Source organism: Nannobrachium achirus (assembly GCF_963921795.1).
Source record: "Nannobrachium achirus genome assembly, chromosome: 17".
NCBI classification, from domain to species: Eukaryota; Metazoa; Chordata; class Actinopteri; order Myctophiformes; family Myctophidae; genus Nannobrachium; species Nannobrachium achirus.
In genome coordinates, this window is record NC_137824.1 from 39,553,339 (window position 1) to 39,574,788 (window position 21,450).

Genomic DNA, 21,450 nt, shown 5'->3' on the forward strand with positions numbered 1-21,450 from the left:
CACACACACACACACACACACACACACGCGCGCAGAGAGAGAGAGAGAGAGAGAGAGAGAGAGAGAGAGAGAGAGAGTTACTACTGTATATGAGGACAATATAGGATGCAGAATGCCAATGAATTATACTTTTACAGTTGTGTGCCATTTTTAACCCTAAGCCAAAGCTGCTATTTTGCACATGCATCAAATTATAAATCAGGTAGGCCTATAACTCCAACCTTAACTCCTGAACCTAACCTCTAAATAGGCCTAATGCTAATCCTAAACCCAAGCCTAACCTGAATATTTTCCTAAACCTGATTCTATAAAAGTACTTTTTAGTCATAAAACAACAATCTATCTTGCGAGGACTGGGAGAATTGGCCTCATAATGTCTGTTTCTCAACTTACCTGCAGGGACTTTTGGCCCTCACAATAATAGTGACACGCACGCACGCACGCACGCACGCACGCACGCACGCACGCACGCACGCACACACACACACACACACACACACACACACACACACACACACACACACACACACACACACACACACAGGTTTGACCACTGACCCCACTCTATATCTAGACTCTAGATATGCAACATATACACTGTTTCTGCACACTTCTAGATTCTAGTAAATGTGCAGAAAAGTGTGGGACTTTAAAATCCTCCATCTTTGAATGACAAAAGAAGTACGTTTGGATTTTATCAAAGGGACAGAACAGAACATTTTGGGGGCCTTGAAATCGTGCATTTCTCGTTTTCTTTGATTTGACATCAAAGCAATGTAGAAAGTTTTCCTCTCAAACAACAGAGATAGCCTATAGCTTATTCCAGGTAGCTTTAAAGCATCAGATGACAGGTTCTCAGGCCTGGATCTACTAATCTCAGTCAGTGGCAACAACAGTGTCTCATCTGAACCCTTAAATAAACATCAGGGGCTTATGCTGCCATTACTACTGATCCGTAATCCCAAACACCCGTCACCCCACTAATTAGTGTTTTCCACAGCAAAGATTCCATGAACAGGTGGATCGTTAAACTGTAAATGGACTCAGGCCACACAGTGGCATGCATGCAAGCAAGCGAGCACACGCACGCACACACACAGCTTAATCCCTTGATGATTATATAATAATGGGCTGCCAGCCAAAACCTTCATGTTTTATGATTATTATTATATTATTATTATTATTATTTTCTTCTTTCTTTTCCAGAAACAATATAGATAGATACCTAGGCATCCAAAATCTGTGGTGTAGCCCAAATGTGCCAGATTTAGTTATAGGTCTAATTCCCATCTGCTGTCTGACAACAAGATGGCAAAAGTGAATTTAGGCAATAACATATTTATAACATACTTTTCTGGGTTTGATAGCTTTGGGGATTGTGCACTGTAGGTCTTAGCCTACTGGTATGAATTGAGTTAAAAGGGACCCCAATGCAAACAAACCTAACAGCTTTCTTGTGGTCTTTATACTGTATCCTTTTAGTTGACCTATGTAAACTTCTATTAAAGTATTTAATCAATCAAACAATCAGTTCAACATGTTCTAAATAAGACAATAAATGCATTTGAAAACAATTATTGTATTTGTATTCGTTTGTTTTCTAATGACATGTTATTTATTTGTCTAGTTTTGTAATTGTAACTACATTTTGTCCTGATTTTATATCATTTTTTGTCAATAAAAAAAGGAGTGAATTCTCTCCAATAGGATACAGCGACATCTAACGGTGAAACGTCACTTCCTTGTGCACCGCGATGCATTTTGGGTTCAGCTCTTGAGTGAGGAAAAAAAATTTGCACATACTTTTTGTCAAAATGGCGACGTCCCTGGGAGCTAACACATACAACAGACAGAACTGGGAGGACGCGGTATGTTTTGTTTGTTTTAACTGTAAAATATGATTTTACACAGATTCCGGTGTGTCCGTTAAGGTTCATAATAGTAAACAAACGAACGACGTGGCTGGCCGGTCGGTTTACGCTTTCTTAGCTGTCCGGTTAGCCAGAGTAGCATTAGCTGTAGCTAGCGGAAGCGTGGTTGCTAATGTTGACTCGAGTAGGCCTGAGAGACTTATTAGAACAGTGTTTCTCAAATTTCAAGGTCTTCACATAACTCTGACAGTGTACAAATGGAACCAAATGAACCATTGGTTCCATTTGTACAATGTCAGAGTTACAGACTTGTATGGGTCCATTTAGACCCCCCTAAAGGATAAGGAACCCACTGAATCCCTGGAATCCGCTTTGAGAACCACTGTATTGGATTATGCATGCCATGTAGTAAATGATGTTATGTTAGGTAAAGACAAAATGGTACCTCGGGTCCAAGTCTGTCAATTGATGGATAACCTGACAATGCGACCTAAGCTAACAACAAATGCGAGGCTAGCTCAGCTGTGCCTGTGGTGGCTTACCGTGGCTAGCAGCTGGTAGCTACCAGGACCAGTGGTGGGAGGAAAAGTAGTCAAATCTTTTACCTCCTAAGTAAAAGTATCAATACTGCAATGTAAAAACAAGTACAAGTCCGGAATTCAAGATGTACTTGAGTAAAAGTATTGGCATCAACATGTACCAAAACTGAAAGTACTCATTATCCCATTTCAGTTTTTCAAATGTGTAACAATCTTTTGAAATTAGCAGATCTACAAGCTCACAATAGATCAACTATTTTCATTGATGGATTGATTGAAGACTTTATTAGAAGTTTGCATAGGAAAAGGTACAGTTTCATGACGGTACAGTTCACTGGTACAAGGTCTACTAAAAGGAGATCCATGAAAAGACTAAGCTTATTTCCACAGGAAACCATTTAAGTATCTCATATAACATTGACAGACAAATAGAACACAGTACTATGCAGTAGATATGTAAAGAAAAGAAAAATGAGAGAACACAAATGGCCGAAAAATGTATATAAGGTTAATGTATTTTGTGTAATATTAATCAACATCTACAAAGTAACTAGGAAATTAAGTTTAAAAATAGTTTTAGTCGAGTAAAAGCACAATAATTGCCTCTTGAGATGTAGTGGCATAGAAGTAAAAGTACTGATAATTGGAAATACTCACGTAAAGTAAAAGTACCTCAAAACTATTAGGTACAGTACTTAAGTACATGTATTACTATTTAGTTACTTTCCACAACTCACTAGATTAGAACTAAGTTAACCAAGTTTGTTGACCCGGTCAAGATGTGGAGATGTTGTGTATCTATGAATGCTGTGATTCTCAACATTCTGACTTTAAAACGTAAGACCCCAGCTGGATATGCATTAGACCACGATAATGATAAGAAATTGTACTTTTAGACGTGAATGATATGATATGGTCTGTTATATAGTCAATTCAAATTAGCTTTTTAGTTCAGGGATACATTTACTGTCTACACTGTAGAAGTAGCGAGAAACTCTCAAAAGGACATTCTTGTGTGTTGCCTATTTTTTCACCTACGTTTAATGATGAACTAACTAATCATAACTATCAATAATTTAGATGGAGAACCCCCGGCCTGACCCACTCAAGGTGTAGCACTGTAGCTGGCCCCTGCGTTGAGAACCACTAGTAAAACGATTAGAATATGCACAATCATCTAAAAATGTAGGCCAGGTGCAGGATAAAACCATTGGAAACGGAGATTCGCATTGCAAAGTGGTTGACGTTTATGTTTCAGTTTTCATGCCTTGGAACAAAAAATGCATACATATTGAGTTGCTATGGAAACATTGATATTGAAGATAGCTTTTGCCAGCAACTGGCAGCTAAGCATAGCCATTAGCCACACATTGTGAATAACATCCTGCTTCGTGCCGGTGCTGATGGGTCATGAGTTGAGATCATTCTACTGGGGAGAGTGTTTTTTGCAGGTCTTTCAGTCCGAGTGTATCAACAAAGCAACTGGGTTAAGCACTGTTGGTCCGACCAGTTAAGATTCACCAGGTTAGCCATTCTCCAGCGTCGTCAGGTTAGCATTTCACCAGGTTAGCATTCACCAGCGTAAGTTTTACTGAGGTTAACTTAAGTTTAGGTGTATCTCTGTCTCCCCGACTTTAGTCACCTCCGTGCAGCCTATCACAAGCTTCCGCTGCCTTAACCCAGTTGCTTTTTTTATACACTCGGACTGAAAGACCTGCAAAAACATTGCAAAAACACTCTCCCCATTCTACTGGTGGCTGAACTATGACCTCACCTCACGTCATTCCAGGTGGATTCAACTTAAGCGCTTAATTAGCTTTAATTATGTTTAGTCAGTCCTCTCTTGTATCTTAAAATAAAAGACAAACCCAGCAGTCCAGTACGTTTCTGCATATTGGACAAACCTTTAAGGAACTGAGTCCATGACCATGACGGCACCTAACATGCCATTTGCTTCATGTTGAGTTATGTGATAGGGTCTTTAGTTAATATTGGTTTTGAGCAAGACATTTTGGGTGTTCACTTTGCAACCCTAGACCAGCTTTGCAATGATGGCTCTCCCTGCCAAGAGCCGATTATATTTAGGCTGGTGCACGTCTGATGAAGTGTGTGGAATAGAAGATGGCAAAGTTCCATTCAGCAGTCAGACTCAGAACTTGGACTGAAATTGCATCAGCCAACAGATGGCAAAATAGGAGTCATATTGTCCAATTGGGATAGAGAACTCATGCAGAAACGAAAGGATAAAGTGAAATTGTAAGTGTTGAAACCAAAAATGAGCAGAACGAAATTAAATTGACATTTGGTTTTTTTTCTCCTGATCCCTGAATGAATGTAATTGGTGTCCCACCTGATGTATTTTCTGTTTATTAAAGGGGGACCCCTCATAATGATGCTATACCAATAATGAATGTACTTGTACTTACTACATTTCAACTGTATTGACTATACTTGTACTGTTCTCCATTTTTGTCTAATAAAATAATCAATCAATCAATGCAGTGAAATTTGACCTTTGTGCCTGGACAAGTGAAAGGCAAATGTACACGTGCAAAGGACAAGTGCCACAAAAAGGTATTGACTGAATGTTAATGTGTGTATTTCTTTCCTCTTTTTCAGGACTTTCCTATTCTGTGCCAGACATGTTTAGGAGAAAATCCTTACATCCGTATGGTAAATAAGCATTACCCTTTATTTCTTTCAAATCGTTTTTCTATTTTTCAGGAAACTACATTATTCTGAATAAGGGTTTGCTTATTTATGATCTTTTATTCATTTTACAGACCAAGGAGAAGTATGGGAAAGAATGCAAGGTATGTTGCTACGGCTTGAATAACATTAAAGATGGTGCCAAACTTCAATTCGATGGTTCGATGTAATTCTTTGGGTGTTGTCCCCCCAGATATGCGCTCGTCCGTTCACCGTATTCCGTTGGTGTCCTGGAACTCGCATGCGCTTCAAGAAGACTGAGGTTTGCCAGACCTGCAGTAAGATGAAAAATGTCTGCCAGACATGCTTGCTTGACCTGGAATATGGTGAGTCTCTTGTTTCATCCTGTGCTCCCTTCTGTGTATCATTTGTCTGCTGGAACCTGGAATAAGGATTTGTCAGTGATGTCGCACAACTATGCGTGAAACGATCTACCGATTCAACGGGCAACAATCCTATTGATGCAGAGCTAAAATATTGATTCGGATTGTTATTTTATTGCAAAACATGCTTTCATTCTGTGAAAGAAAATTGCTTTAGAAATTGGAAAATTGGAGGCAGATGGATTTTATATCCATCTGCCTCCAGGTGTCCCTTTATCTAGATGAAAGGATAAAGTCACTTAACTTTCTAGATATTCACATTACTACATTACTAGTAAATAATAAAGTTACATCATATTTGGTTGCTTGATTGTGAGCTGATGTAAATGTATTTTAACATGATTTTCTTAGCCGGGCACAAGGTATTGTCCCATAACTATCATAGGCCCTTACAATCATTATTGTATCATAGGAAAAAGGTTATGTGTAGAATTTATATGGTGGTATATCATGATGAAGCTGGTGATTTACACCCCTAGTCACACCTTTCTAATGGAAGTGCTCATGGGGTCCTTGAATCGTAAAACTGTGCCATTATAACTTTAAGGATCAATTTATACTTTGATTGATTATACTCAACGTTTTCTAATGAAAAAGTGACGCTTTGTAATTTTCCGTGAAGCGACACTTATTGAAAGGGTAGTGTGTGTGTATTAAGCATTAATGTCGGGCCCCATGTCATGAAACTACAGCACACGTATATACACGTTGTTTGTGATCATGTCACTGTCCTTATTCTGTGGCGTAACGTGGAAGCTGATAACTGAAACCCCTTTTTCCTTTTCAACCATTTTGTGGGGCTGTAGGTTTACCTATCCAGGTGCGAGACACTGGGCTGAATGTCAAGGATGATGTTCCTAAGTCAGATGTGAACAAGGAGTACTACACACAGAATATGGAGCGGGAGGTAGGTCTAGCTGTTGTGTGACACAGTTATATATAGGCTTATATATTTGGTTTTCATAATTTCATCATCATAATGGGGCTTCCCACCTAAATTTGCGGGGATTAAAGCCAAAAATAATCCCAAGACTGAAAGTTATTTTCAGACCATGTCTGTCATATACTTCCAATATGTGATTTTTGGAAGATGGCGCACGCAGCACACACCAATATTTGGGGTGTTTCCCTGAAGTTCTGAACTGTCTTCGCTGAATGTGTGTGTGCCAAATCCATGCTTCATTTTATAGAAGTATCTTCTCAAGTTCTGTTGTATTTTATGCTAGTCTGGCCAATTCAAATACTCATATCTTGAAATTATAACTGCTTTTTAGTTTGGAGATCACTTGACTAGCGTTTTGATGACTTTGTCATTCACGCCACGGCCATCACTACACCTCCCCCTTATTTATTACTTTTTTTTTGCGGATCTGCACTGACCTCAGAAATGGCCCCTATGGAATCCTCAAGACTGAAATGGGGTCTGAGAACTTTAACCCCTGAGCTTGTCATTTTGTTTCCTTCAATTCTCAGATTGCCGGCTCTGATGGGACGAGGCCCGTGGGTATCTTGGGTAAGGCTCCCAGCTCCAGTGACATGTTGTTGAAACTGGCCCGCACCACGCCGTACTACAAGAGGAACCGGCCACACATCTGTTCGTTTTGGGTGAAGGGAGAGTGTAAGAGAGGAGAGGAGTGCCCCTACAGGTGAGGGCTTTCTAACAAAGGAGTAGCTGTAGTATGTTAACGATAAATCTTGGTGGTGCTGTTGTGTCAATCATAAGTGTTGTTGGTGGTGCTGTTGTGTCAGCAGACATTGTACCAAGGTTTGATGTAAAGCAACATTTACATTTACTTTAAGTTGGCTATTTATTCAAATGTATTTTCCATTAGATATTTGTACTGACCATTATCACACACACCTTTCAGTGGGATTGTTTCGTTTGACTGTACAATCTTGGTGTGTTATGGTGTTGGTTAGAGCCCTATCCATATGGGATTTTAGAGGGGCAGCTCAGAAAGCTGCTTTCTTAAATGTTTTTTGTTAAGATATTTAACATGAATTCTAATGTTAACATTGTCACATTTGTCAGCCAATTTTAAGAGCCCTGCGTAAATGAATAAAATAAATTGATAATTTAACATGGTACATGCTAAATATCAGTACTGTAAATAATTGGGAAGCTAGGTAAAATGCAAATGTTATGCTGTTTTACAAACATATTATTTGTTAGTATAACTTCTCTTCTCTCTTTTGCACCAACTCCTTCATACAGGCATGAGAAGCCCACAGATCCAGATGACCCGCTGGCTGACCAGAACATCAAGGACCGTTATTATGGCATCAATGACCCAGTGGCTGACAAGCTGCTGAAGAGAGCCTCCACAATGCCTCGCTTGGACCCACCAGAGGACAAGACCATCAGTACCCTCTACATCGGTGGCCTGGGAGACACTGTTACAGATGCAGACCTGAAGTATGTTCTTTTTGACAACAATCACATCTTTTCATGCCCATAACTAGGATTTTTATCGCTCATTGAATCACATAATCTATTCTAATATTCGGGTCGCACAGGCACTGAGGGCCTAGCTAGCCTATTACAACAGGCCTGTGGCTTTACTATAGGAACTCAGTGCTACAATCAGCTGTTTAGTTTTGTTATGCTAGTCAGCAAATAGTGTCTATTTGAGTCATGTGATTCTTATCTAGAGACATGGTCGTGCAAAGAAGTTTAAAAAGTTGGTTATGAGTAGTTGGTGACAGTAGAATTTAAACCTTGCCTTCAGCACCAGGTGACAAGCTGGGCTAAAAAAAAGAGCTGAAACCTGTTGGGGTTGGACTCTTGATATTGGCATCATGGTACTGCCCCATGGGTGCAAATGATGGGTATTTCATTTCAATGCTGTTGCAGGAACCATTTCTACCAGTTTGGGGAGATTCGCACCATTACCATAGTCCAGAGACAGCAGTGCGCTTTCATCCAGTTTGCTACACGACAGTCCGCTGAGATGGCTGCTGAGAAGTCCTTCAACAAGCTTATCATTAATGGACGAAGACTCACCGTCAAATGGGGCAGGTGAGTGATTGCTCTACATTATAAAAGTAGCTTGTTAGCGGGGCATCAGACTCCTCAGGCCCACTATTGCATGTCATACACCACCTGTCAAATGCAACATCCATCAACTTTTGAGGAGAACATTTAAAGTGTTCGACTCCCTGCAGTATCGCTCGTATCATGTGACGAATTTGAGTTTTATTTCTCATTTATCTTGTCTAGATCCCAGGCAGCGAGAGGCAAGGAGGCCATTAAGGACGGGGTCAGTGAAATGGGCACCAGACTTGACCCGGTTCCTGGACTGCCTGGAGGTGAGTGCACCAAGACTGATGGGGTCATTTTTTATGTCAGTGGGTTGTATGAGTTTGAGTGAATCATGGAATATCTTGACAGACAGAAGTTGGTTTTTGCTTCTATCACAAACAAATATGTTTTACTCTTATTTACCAGTACACAAGATGTAACAATAAAGAGAAACAAAGATGCACATTTAAATATATTCGTAGCTAAGTGACTTTCTTTTAAATCATCCCTTAGAGTCTAGTTAAGGTAGTAGCTATTGGCATTTTTCCACTTCATGGAGACAAATTTGTCATTGGACAAAAGTTGTGTTTGTTTGCACTTCAGGAAACGAACTGCCTCATCAGTCAATGCATCGCTAGAGACACTTTTACACACTATTTATCCCCTAATTTTCTCTCTTTCTCCTACAGCTCTACCTCCACCACCAGCTCTTGATGAAGAGACTCCTGCCAACTATTTCAACCTTGACCCTGGTACTTCTCCTGCGGTCTTGAACATCGCTCTTCCCCCTCCTCCTGGGATCAATCCACCTCCTCCAGGTACATTTAGGATTTAATAACTTTCACATTTTCAGCCTCCTGGCCTTCATTAAGCTCTACATGAATAATTCATTGTTAAAGAGCTACTGTCAGATTCTTTTTCATTCTCAGTAAGGATAATTCATTATCTACATACAAATGACTCCGTCTGTTTTGAAATTCAGTTGAGCCGTGTTTATTGTTTGGCTTGTAATGTTTATGACTGCTTTAATAAAGTACAACAATCTCATCTATTCTCTTATCACCTTAGGTTTAGGTTTTGGCCCTCCAATGTTCCACCATATGGGTCCAATGGCGCCCCCTATGCCTCCTCCTATGGGTTTGAGACCTCCTGGTCACATCCACTACCCTTCCCAGGACCCCCAGCGCATGGGCGCTCACGCAGCACATGGCTCACGACATGGCGAATAGTGGCAAGGGTCAAATGACACTGTGATTTATATGTCATTCCTGTACTTGGCCTCACCTCAAGTCAAAGTGAGGTGCTGTTCTCCAATTCAATCTTGAGTTGTGGATGGGGTTAAAACCCATATAATATCTTTGGTAGAAATGCATTGCATAAGAAACAAATTCCCTTTGAAAAGGGTTTAATTAGATCTGTACTTGCTGCTGCTGTTGTGCAGAAGGGACTGAACAAGCACCACCTACAGTATATCTGGAAAAAGATGATAACTCAGCTAAACGTACCTAGAGCATAAGTCCTCTGCCTGGTTTATATGGTCATGTGTTCAATTAAGATCATTCCTATGGGTTTTAAAAAGGGCTCCCATAGTTGGTGCCATTGTAAATTCTTCACTAAGATGACAGTGCATACTTTAGATAGAACGTGTTTGTCATTGTGCAGTTATGTTTAGACTTTGATTTTCTATTCTGTCCTTTTTTCTTTTTTAGATGAAATGTTAATATTCCACCAAAGGATGTTTGCTTTTATTGTAGGGTTTTCTTTGTATAATGTCCACTTTTGTCATTAAAACGCCATCTTGTCATCCATTATATCACTTAATATTTTTTTTTTAAATATTCAGGTATTTTACTACAAACTATGAACAGAGTACAGTCTTGGATTGAGATTGCTAAAAAGTTACAATCCAGGACCAATATTAATGAATAAAAGGTTTTAAATCAATCTGTATAGTAGAGTATGTTAATACAATATACTGTAACTAGCACATCCACAGTGGTTGTAGGTGGCCTGCTATACTGTTCCACTGAGATGGTGACCCTGGTGTTCGGTATCGATATATCTTGCATAGACCCTAGTCAGTTAACAGGGTAAATGGTCTCTTAAGTAGGGTACAAAGAAAAAAGTGCTACAAGCTTAACTAGATGCCAGATAAAACATCAAACCTAGCATCTGTCTATACAAAACAATATGCTAGCATTAGTGGTCAAGCTAAAATAGTGAACAAGTAACCAGCATATATCTGATTCTGCATAGTATAACTAGACACCTACTGGTTTACAAAGTCATTAAAGTTATTTGAAGCAGACGGTGCATTATGTTATACTAGATGCGCCGCCATTTATTGCGGTCATTGTAAAATTCTGACATTGTTGCAATAAACTGTGTTGGAAAGGGAGATGATAGACATAAAATGTATTGACTATAGCTATAGTTCTCAGTGATGAGCTCAAAGGTTCATACAGATTGTCTACTCAGCTTTGACAATGAGTTGTTGGATGTCTCTAATGTCTTCTCTTGACCTCCCCGACTTTAATTTGCAATTTATTTTTTAAAGTGCCCACTCAGACAAGGTCACATGAAAACCGGATGGATGAGAAGAGCAAGCAAAAGTCAGAGCATTATCAGTCTTTTTAGCCTGTTGTCCGGCAAAGATCACAAGGTCGAGGGTCAAAATTCCTCTCACAGTTCATTAGATCCGGGTCAGTAGGCGTTGCCCCATCCTTTTGGTGCTCTGTTGAAGCTGGGCCGTTGAGAGAAGTGGTCCTCGGTCTTGCTGGGATGGTTCTGGGCCTGCAGGGCTTCTAAGTTGACCACTGGGATGACTCTCTTACTGGCCATCGGTCCCCCAAATGGCATGGCAGATCTGGGACCAGTGAGGACAAAAGACTTGTTTCAAACTTTAAACGATCTTATTTGAACTCTGAACATGATTGTGTTCATAACGTGATAAAGTATCAGATGGTCCACACTCTAAAAAGGGGTCAGCTTTTATACGACACCTGATACTCAGTCATTCATAAAATGTAACAAATCTGGCTCAAGCTTAAGCTCCTGTTAATGGGTTGAAGCTTCAGATCAACTCCCACCGGACATAGGAGAGCTTGGTGAGCATATCTCCTATTTGACATGTATGGTTTGTCTGACCATCAGTGTAGGCACAGATTTAATTATGACTTCATAATTTCATAATGCTCTTCCAGAGGGTAAATGGATCCATCCATGAGAGGTACTCTTACTGGCGATCTGGCTTAGTATGATTGACAGTGACCTAATTAAGTTGTGTATGCTCTCTCTGCCTTCTATCCTTCACCCCTTCCTCTTCAAATCTCATGCACTCCTACGCACAAAACATTTTCTCTGCCTCATTCATATGACGCAATGCCTTGGGTGTCATAGGAAAGAAGATTCCCCTTTGTGCGCAATCTTTCTTGAGAGGGCTGAAAGGCACATGGACCCCCAGTAGATCATCTTTCCAGAGCTAGGGTTAAAATAGCTTTCAGACAACCAGAGCCCAAGGAGGTGTGAGCCAGAGGCTCAAGTACAGTGGAAACATGGGACAGAGCCATGGAATCACATTTAATAGAAAGTTTTGATTGATGACAGAAGTTGTGTTCGTGTGCCACTGTATTTGAAGTGGCATGGCCTCTAAAAAGCTGTGCCGAACAAGCTTCAAAGTCGCGAGGACCGCCCTCAATGCAAGCGATATCAGTTGTCTACAGTGGTGGAAAAAGTACTCACATATTTTACTTAAGTAAAAATATCAATTCTGCAATATAGAAATACTCAGTTACAAGTAAAAGTCTGGATTTTACTAAATTGTAAAAGTATCTAAGTGTTGGCATCAAAATGTACTTAAAGTGCCAAAAGTAGAAGTGTAAAATGTTTGAAAATAGCAGATCCACAAGCTCACAACGCGTCGCGTAAGTACAATATTGGGATCCGAGATGTTGTAGAGTAGAAGTAAAAGTATTGGAAATTGGAAATACTCAAGTAAAGTACAATTAAATACCTCAAAAATGTACTTAGTTAGAGAGGGGTCCCCAGATGATTAACTTAACGTGCAACATTGTCTTCTTTCTCAACAGTAAACAAACCAAAATAAGTTTAAGTGTATATAGGGTGTCTAGAGTATAGAGGGTTTCTGTAGATTTCTAAAGTGAGAGAGTTAAGGAATTTTTAATACCACTAAAATGACAAGTTAAACATTGGCCAAATTGTCAAATATTAGAGGCAGACATTGTGAAAATAGCCAATCTACATGCTCACAACGCCTCGCGACGCGAGGTCTGCTATGTAGATCTGCTATTTTCACAATAGAATGTTATACAAAATGTAATGCCTCAACTCTTAGTGCTCGTCAGGGTGGGGGGTCCCCAGTTAAAATATGATCATTTTGGGGGTCGCGGCCTGAAAAGGTTGAGAACCACTGCCTTACACCACTGGTTGACTTTAACCGTCAATGGACCACTGGCAACAGCAGAGCGATGTCTTTCTACGAAAGCTCACCTAGGTAGACAGCCTGGACTGGTCCTTACCTGTTGAAACACCGGTAGTTTTCAGGAGGAAGTCTTTGTGGGGGCTCAGGCAGCTGGCTGATGACAAGCTCCCCGTGGTCTAGCAGACCTTCTTTCCAGGGGGAACTGTATAACTTGGGGATGACTGTCATATTGAACTTCTCGTGAGGAATGTACTTCAGAGGGCCAGAATACCCTGGCAGAGAAAAGTTGAATGTCACCCGTGAGATAGCTGAACCCTGCAGGGTAATGTACTGCCATGGTTTAATCAGTGATGGACAAAGTTCTCAATCCCAGTACTTGAGTCAAAATATAGATACTAGATAAGTGGAAATTGCATAAATGTTCATGTGTATACCTGCGTTAAAGGGGAAGACCACCCATTTTCAATATTGAAATATGTCGTTAAAATAACTTAGAGGAGTTGTGTGGAAATAAAAAAAAAGTTCCCCCCCTTCTGTGTTGCCTAGAACTGGAGGATTGATTTTGGGCTTTGTATTGTAAAGTACAACTTGATGACATCACACCGTTGTACTTTACAATAAAAAAAAACAAATCAATCCTCCAGTTCTAGGCAACACAGAAGGTGGGGAACTTTTTTATTATTTCTACACAACCTCTAAGGTATATTAATGACATAGATCAATATTGAAAATGGGTGGTCTTCCCCTTTAAGTACATTTAAAAAAATATATGTACTTACCGTACAGTATGTTGTAAAAAGTACATGCTTTTAAAACACTTAAGTATTAAAAAGTCCTTTCCTTACAAATACTCAAGTAAAGTACACCAATGTTCTATGTTACTGTCAACCTGGGTTGACCTGGGTTTAATATGCACTTGTTAGATAGCCTTGGTAACAAAAGCAGGCAGAGCTTTGAGATCTTGGTATGAATCCAGTACAATAAACAGAGCTTAGGTCACTCTCATGTGTCAAGACAGATATGTAACAGCTAATAAATAAATGCCAATAAATAACATTGGTTTTCCCCCCTTCTTTTTAGATGAATTTGGGGAATTTCTATGTTTTATCATGACAGTGAACGGAGGCAGGGAAGGCAGGAGAGAGAAGGGCATGACATGGAATGAAGTGCCTTAGGTCATTTTGAACCAGGCCAGCTGTGAGAAAGACGTATTTGCGTGGTACTTTATGTGTGCGCTTGCTCTGTGAGCCACTGAGTAATAAGCCAATTCTTTCTTTCTTCTCACAAACCCAAAGCTCGTTCCAATACTTTCACACAAGACATCATTGCCAGCAGATAAACAACGCTCAAGCATTGTCCAAGCATTGGCCTTCTGCAGGCAGTGGCATGGCCAAGCATCAGCTTTGCGGTGAACTATTCTAGAGGCAATTCTTCCCTCTTTGTACCACCGTTTACCTGGAGCAAGGACTTGAGGGCTTCCCTTCTTTGCTACAGACTTCTGCAGGTTGATGACCAGGCTATGCTTACCAGCAGGGATGGAGATAACTTGGTTCTCCCTCCCCTGCTGTGGTTCTGGGATTGGGATGTACTGCTGGGGGGGAGGAATGGCTTCTGGAAATACCTGGGAGAGGGGGGGCACATTAAGGTGTCTGGTGATGCAACCTCCTGGAATTCACCCATAAAGCAAAAAAACCTACCTGGGGTGACAGGGCTTTTTCAGTTGCAGCCCCCGCCCTTTGGAACTCACTCCCACCTCACATCAAACCCCTTGACATGTTCAAAGCCTCCCTCAAAACCCACCTTTTTAGACTTGCCTTCCCCGCCTAACTACACTCTCCCTTTCTGCTCCTTTAATCTTAGCCTTTTGTTTTTGTGTCTCTTTTATCCTTTAACTTTTATCTCCTAAACAAGGTTGTTTATTCTATCTTTATTTTTTTATTTGTTGATTGGTAAAGCGATTTTGGGTACCTTGAAAAGCGCAACATAAGTCTGATGTATTATTAGTAGCTTATAGCTTACTGCATTTGGGTTTAATGATGTTGTCAGATATATTGTCAGTGTTCAGATGTTGTTCTTTCACCAAGATGATAATACACCCATCATCCACACATTGCAGCCCTATGTGACTGCAATAAGTTTAGAAAAACACTTTGTTCAGCTCATCTCGCCTGTCATGCTTTGACAGAAACAGCGCTGGAAAACGAGAAGCGCCCTACTGATTTCACTGGCTGTCAGTCACAGTCCTTTCATAATACAGCACACTTAAAGCTGCTAATATGCAACACATCAGGAGGATGGGTTCATGTGTTTGGGTGTAGGGCCTATAGGTTGCAGTAGATTGATTTTGAAAGATTGAAGACTATTAGAAGTTTGCATAGGAAAAGGTACAGGACAGTACAGTTCACTGATACAAGATCAACTAAAAAGATAAACGCCACAACGCTGCCACAACTCATACTCATACAACATTAAATGACAGACAAATAAAACACAGTATGCAAAGACAGTCGGGAAAAATAAATAAATAAATAAATGGTATTTACAATAGAAAGGTCGCGGGTGCAAGCGGCCGAAATGGGTTTCCTCAGACGGGTGGCTGGTATCTCCCTTAGAGATAGGGTGAGAAGTTCAGTCACCCGAGAGAGACTTGGAGTAGAACCGCTGCTCCTACACTTGGAAAGGAGTCAGCTTAGGTGGTTCGGGCATCTAGCACGGATGCCCCCCGAGCGCCCTCCTAGGAAGGTCCTCGATGCATGTCCCACTGGGACATCTACCAGTTTCGAGTTGTAGCCACCTGTAAGTGACTTTTCAGAGCCGTTTTAAAGGAGGGTAGGGATTTACACGTCGGTTGTGCATATTTTTGCTGCATAGATGGAGAACGAATTTAACCCTTTGTTTGAGCCAAATCTCGGTTGGATGGGATTTGTGGAGCTGCCTCTGCTGTTATAATTGTGAATATCCTTGACGTTTTGGAAGTATTCTGTCAGGTACATGGGTATCTTAGTGGTGTTAGTGCAAAAGTTAGTGGATATGCTGTCAGTATGTGTCTCCCTGGGCCTGTGCCTTACCTGGCTGATTATCTGTGCTTGAAGTAGGGGTGGGCGATATGGTGATAAATATCGTTGAGACGATACAATGTCTCCACAATATTCCTTTTCAGAGATATCGTATATATCGTGATATACAAGCCTTATAAAAAAATCCTGTTGAATTGTTAATACAGAGATTCATTGCAGAATTCATTTAAACCTACATTTTGGTCTAAATCAGTAGTTCTCAAACTTTAAAATGTCAAGGTCTCTCCTTAACTCTGACAGTATACAAATTAAACCAAATGGACCTGTAACTGTCAGAGTTACATACTTGTAAGGGTCAATGTAGACCTCCCAAAAGGAATCCACAGAGTCCCTGGACCCCACTTTGAGGACCACTGGTCTAAATGGTCTGTTACTCCCTTTTCCTTTCGTTTGTGTTATTAATATAGGTGGTTGTACCGTTATGTAACTTGCAAAATAACCATAAAAACCAACATGAAAAAGAATCGTGCACAGATTGGGAAAATATTGTGATATTGTATTTTTCCATATCGCCCACCCCTAGGCTGTGGTTTACCTGGTTGCTGGTGGTGTTCTCCACGGTGAACTTCTCCACCCTCCTCTGTCTCTCCTGGAACATGCGTGAGCCTCTGTTTTTGTCCAAATTGAGCTCCTCCATCATCACATCCCTTGGAGTGCTGACCTTCTTCCCAAGGTTCAGACACCCTGATACAACACAACACAACACATACATGGATGTTCTCTAGTGCAGTGGTTCTCAACCTTTTCAGGCGCGACCCCCAGAATAACCATATTTTAACTGGAGACCCCCCCTCACCCTAACGAGCACTAAGAGTTAAGGCATTACATTTTGTATAACACGGATCAGCAGATCTACAAGCTCACAACGCCTCGTGAGCATGTAGATCTGCTATTTTCACAATTGCTGCCTCTAATATTGACAATGGGAGAGGGGTCAATTGACTAATTTGACAATTTGGTATTAAAAAGTCCTTAAATTGCCACTGTTTAGATACCCTCTATACACTTAAACTTTATGTTGGTTTGTATACTGTTGAGTGAGAAACCAACGTTGCACATTAAGTTAATCATCTGGGGACCCCCCAAAATCATTTGGGGACCCCCCTGGGGGTCCTGACCCACAGGTTGAGAACCACTGCTCTAGTGAGCCTATAGAAGTTGAAGACCCCAATTTCCTCTGATTACACATTTATTTCTCTACAGTTTGCTCACGGGTTAAAATGCTCTAATGCCAAGCCGGCTAAACTGACTCAGAGATAGTGCTATATTGGTACACACACCAATCAGTTATATTTGGAAAGGTAATTATAAATGAGGATAGATTGCTTGTATGTGGATAAGTGGAAATAAAGAAGTCCTATACTTGGAGTTCCCTTCTTATCCCTCTGCTTTCAGTAATGTTCTTGTTTGGCATTCAGAGATTACCATGCTCTCTTATTACTAACACCTTTACAAACAATTGAGAGAGCAAACGATACGATAAACCCAACCTTCAGCCATCATCACTGATCGTCACTGTAATCCACACAGTTTAGCCTTGGTCGGACTCATGTATTTTGGTGCATAAATTACACAGTGACAAGCTTGAAATAGCATTCGTAGATGACGTCTAAGGGTGTTGGATGTTTGTTGTGGTCCAGGGTTACATGGGTAACTGGGAATATAAATAGGATCTTTGGATGGAGGAGCCCTCGTAAGAACGGATGAAAACACGTCGGTAAAACACGGTATGGTCAGTGTTTGGGGAATTAGGGGGCATGTGCCAGCCTTCGGGAGCTGTCTTCGAGGTGATGAGGGTCACATTTAGCTGAGTTTATTGAACTTGGTTTCAAAGCTCGCCTGGCAACAACCAAACAACTCCAACTGTTCCTGGGGAAATGTTTGAACTTGGTTTCAGCAATGTGGGGGTTCTCACACACCCATGTGTCCCTAGGCACCCTTTGATCGGTTCCATTTGACACCCATTGAGAGTTATTTAAGAATAATAGCGTACCATGAATGAATTTTTGAATTCCATGTTTATATGTTTGTGTCCACCCGGAGCCTTGAGTTACTACTGTCACCAAACCAGATTAACACAGTTAATGTGAATCAAGCAGTGTAAACATACCTCCTCTGAACTCCTGGCGCAGAGCCTGGGCCTGTAGCATCCTCTGCTTGGCCAGGTCCTCATGCCCCGGATTCACCATCGTCATCATCATCTTCCTCTGGAAAGAAACAGACCATGTACACAGAGGAACACCCATTAAGAGACAGTATTTTCTTCTAATGTGTCATAATAAACTACTGCAAATGCAGGGAGGCACACTTTTTAATCAATATCTTTTTTCTTTAGCCACTTAAAACCTATAGGCCTACTTGATCTAGAAGGTTGGATATGTTCTCCATTTCATCATGTAAGTTTCAGGTATCCACACATTGGGAGCGTAGCGTTATTACGACGCTTGAATAGTTCTACGTCACATTCGCCCACCGCTGGTGAATGCTAACCTGGTGAAATGCTAACCTGCCGACGCTGGTGAATGCTAACCTGGTGAATGTTAACCTGGTGAATGCTACTATGCCTAAACCTAACCCTAACCTCAGTAAAACTATGCCTAAACCTAACCCTAACCCTTAGTCGGACTAATGTGACGTCGAAATATCAGGATTTCACCCCACACAAACTCATTCTGTGCCAAATGCCAAAATGGCTCCAAGGTAGCTGTGCCACGATTTTGTATGTTTTTCTTTACTATGCAATGAAAAAAAATGATTTTTTTTTTTAAATATGTTTTTCCCCCACAGAAACAGACACAGTTGTTGTGATTCAGTGGCAAAAAGAATTTTGTCAATCAGACAAATGGTTCCAGAGATAGAGCTGTTTGAATGAAAAAAATCACACCCGTGTGAACTGAGCGGTGGAGTCTGTGCACGCGTGTGTGTGTGTGTGTGTGTGTGTGTGTGCGTGCGTGCGTGCGTGCGTGCGTGCGTGCGTGCGTGCGTGTGTGTGAGTGTGAGTGTGCCTTGCCTGTTCTGGCCTGGCCTGAACAACAGCGCCCCTCCCTTAACATGTGTGGTCAGAAAAGGTACTACACGTGAGGCTACATACAGACCCACCCACATACATACATACATACATACATACAAACAAACAAACAAACATACATACCTACACACACGGCCACGCTATGGAGACGGTGTGACCACCGCTCAAAAAGTGTCCATCCACTAGAATGAACACACATGAACACACATTTTCTCAATCAGCTAAACGAGGGAGCGAACACACAAACAGAGAAAAGCATCTCTCTGATCTCAGGTCATTTTGACATCTTTTAAAAAAAAAACGTCATTGGCACCCAGTGCTATTGACAGCAATTAGTTTGTTAAAGTAAGAAAAACAAGTTTAGAATCACGTTTAGCTACAATGTAGCCTACTACTGCTCCACCACCCCGTGTTTAGATTTTCTTTTGGCAGACCCTTGTTTGTTTACATATTAAAGGGCAGGGTGTCTAACATTTCACACCCCAGGCACACTTTACAGTAGCAGTCAACTCATACTTTCTAGGATCTTACTACGGTATCTATATGCATGAAGCCAGCTGACTTCCAGAACAACATGTTAACATAGCAGTACATGCCCTGATGATGACCAGTCTCTGGTCGAAACATGTCGGCTTTTTAACACAATGAAATAAAGTTGTTCCTCCTTTTTAAACCTGAGTGCCTGGATCACTTTTTTCTTTTTGATGACTTGATCCTGTCGATCCAAGATTCGTTTTTACTACTCATATTCTCCGATGAGCACCTGGTTTTCTCTCTCTCTCTGAACATGTTAACATAGCTATGTCACAGAACAGCATCAGCAGACACTCTACACCCGTAGATAAGTCCAACGACACCCCATGGCTTACCTGCTGCTGATTGTGTGTATTTATGACAGGAAGCTGAGCTGGTCTGCAGGATGCTGCCCCGGTCCACAGTAACAGCACTCAGCATAGAGGGAGTTTGTATAGCAGCAAAACCAGGATGCCTGGGCTTCAACCTCACTGGGTTATTTTAGCAGCAGCATGAGAAGGATGGACCCATGGGGGGGAGGAATCAAGGGGGGGTTGAGGGGAGACGGGACTCGTATAAAGATTTACATCCCTGCCCCCCTGTGTGAGTGATCATAAAAATTTGATCCACAGTGCGTGCACGCGCGCGTGTGTGTGTGTGTGTGCACTGCACGTGTGTGTGGAGTGACACTGAGCCCTCAGATGCTGAGGTCAAACTGCCCACACCAAGCTCTGCCCACACACAAAACCTCATGGGCCCACATACTGTATGTCCACACAGGCGCGTGCGCGCGCACACACACACACACACACACACACACACACACACACACACACACACACACACACACACACACATGCACTGATTTAATATCCTGTAACCTTAATCCCAACCTTAGGCTTAGAACACTAATTTCTTACCCAATTTTACACGTCAACCCCCAATCAACTGGTTTCATGTCCAACATTTGTCCCCAAATGCAGCCTATGTCAGGAACGTGCATGTGCGAGCATGTACAAACTTACACACCCACATTTCTCAATCCCAAACAGTGGTATTGGAGCAGAAGTCAAGGTGGAGAGGTCACAGTTCTGCTTCCAGTGGAATGACAGCTTTGGTAGGTTTCTGTTCCATTTGTGCCCCTTTCGGACTGTTCTGTGCTGTTGTATTGCACTCAGTTATACCACAACACAGTTTTCTTTTCAATACACTTTGAATGAAACCGTGGTCCACTGAATCATGACCATGACCTAAAAACGAACACAATGTCAATGAAAGTAATTTTTCATGGCTTTCAATCCACATAAGAAAATCCACATGCAAATGGAATTCCATACAAAAGAAAAGACACAGAAATCAATGAAGTATGTCAATGAGAGAAATTTCTCCCATAATTGCAAAGCTTTTCTGCCTTTGTGCAAAGCCTTTTTTCAGATTCACCCATTCAACACTCAGTCATTATACTTGAGGTTACCTTAGTTTTCAAGAAAGCAGCAAGTGAGAGATCTGCAAAGGGGTCATAGTGGCTGAAGGGGCTTCGTCTACCTGTGTCCCTTTATGCCCATATATGGAGCTCTCTGTAACCAACAATCCATGTTCCTTTTGTGCCCATATATGGAGCTCTCTGTATCTGTCAGTTCATGTATATGGGGATCCCTGATGTCATCAGTATATGTCCATATATGGGCATATGACACCAATTTGAAGTCGGTCGGATCCCATATAATGCACATGTCCATACTGATCTGTGGCCGTGGACAACCGGATCTCTGTTTTTTTACATGGATGCCATGACGGTTAGACAACACACCCCGTATTTGGGCATCATAGTGACAACGTGGCCGTCACTATAGATTGTTTGATTGTT

General features: G+C 41.3%; 2 protein-coding genes across 3 annotated transcripts; one reads left to right on the top strand and one right to left on the bottom strand.

Moving 5' to 3' along the window:
- The first annotated feature begins 1,807 nt into the window (after positions 1 to 1,807).
- Positions 1,808 to 10,330, top strand: rbm22 (RNA binding motif protein 22). 2 transcript variants are annotated; one of them, XM_080746143.1, is made up of 11 exons: positions 1,808 to 1,868; positions 5,030 to 5,083; positions 5,194 to 5,223; positions 5,313 to 5,445; positions 6,309 to 6,409; positions 6,976 to 7,148; positions 7,718 to 7,918; positions 8,357 to 8,521; positions 8,723 to 8,811; positions 9,214 to 9,342; positions 9,593 to 10,330. In XM_080746143.1, the coding sequence occupies exons 1-11, from the start codon at positions 1,815 to 1,817 to the stop codon at positions 9,751 to 9,753; spliced, it is 1,290 nt and encodes a 429-aa protein (XP_080602269.1). In that variant the 5' UTR covers positions 1,808 to 1,814; the 3' UTR covers positions 9,754 to 10,330. The 2 variants fall into 2 exon arrangements, with proteins under 2 accessions (XP_080602269.1, XP_080602270.1); XM_080746144.1 differs by having other exon boundaries at positions 9,599 to 10,330.
- An 897-nt stretch (positions 10,331 to 11,227) lies between these two features.
- On the bottom strand, positions 11,228 to 18,192 carry LOC308302478 (myozenin-2-like; the record flags this gene model as incomplete). The annotated part of the gene is made up of 5 exons (XM_080746733.1): positions 11,228 to 11,390; positions 13,063 to 13,237; positions 14,421 to 14,586; positions 16,578 to 16,726; positions 18,153 to 18,192. 5 exons carry the CDS (start codon positions 18,190 to 18,192, stop codon positions 11,228 to 11,230), a joined length of 693 nt encoding a protein of 230 aa, XP_080602859.1.
- Between the last annotated feature and the right edge of the window lie 3,258 nt (positions 18,193 to 21,450).

Excerpts from the sequence above, each read along its gene's own strand:
- rbm22 (XM_080746143.1), top strand. The coding sequence starts at position 1,815 with ATGGCGACGTCCCTGGGAGCTAACACATACAACAGACAGAACTGGGAG. Across the intron at positions 5,224-5,312 it reads AGTATGGGAAAGAATGCAAG|ATATGCGCTCGTCCGTTCAC; the intron begins GTATGTTGCTAC and ends TTGTCCCCCCAG. Across the intron at positions 9,343-9,592 it reads GATCAATCCACCTCCTCCAG|GTTTAGGTTTTGGCCCTCCA; the intron begins GTACATTTAGGA and ends TTATCACCTTAG.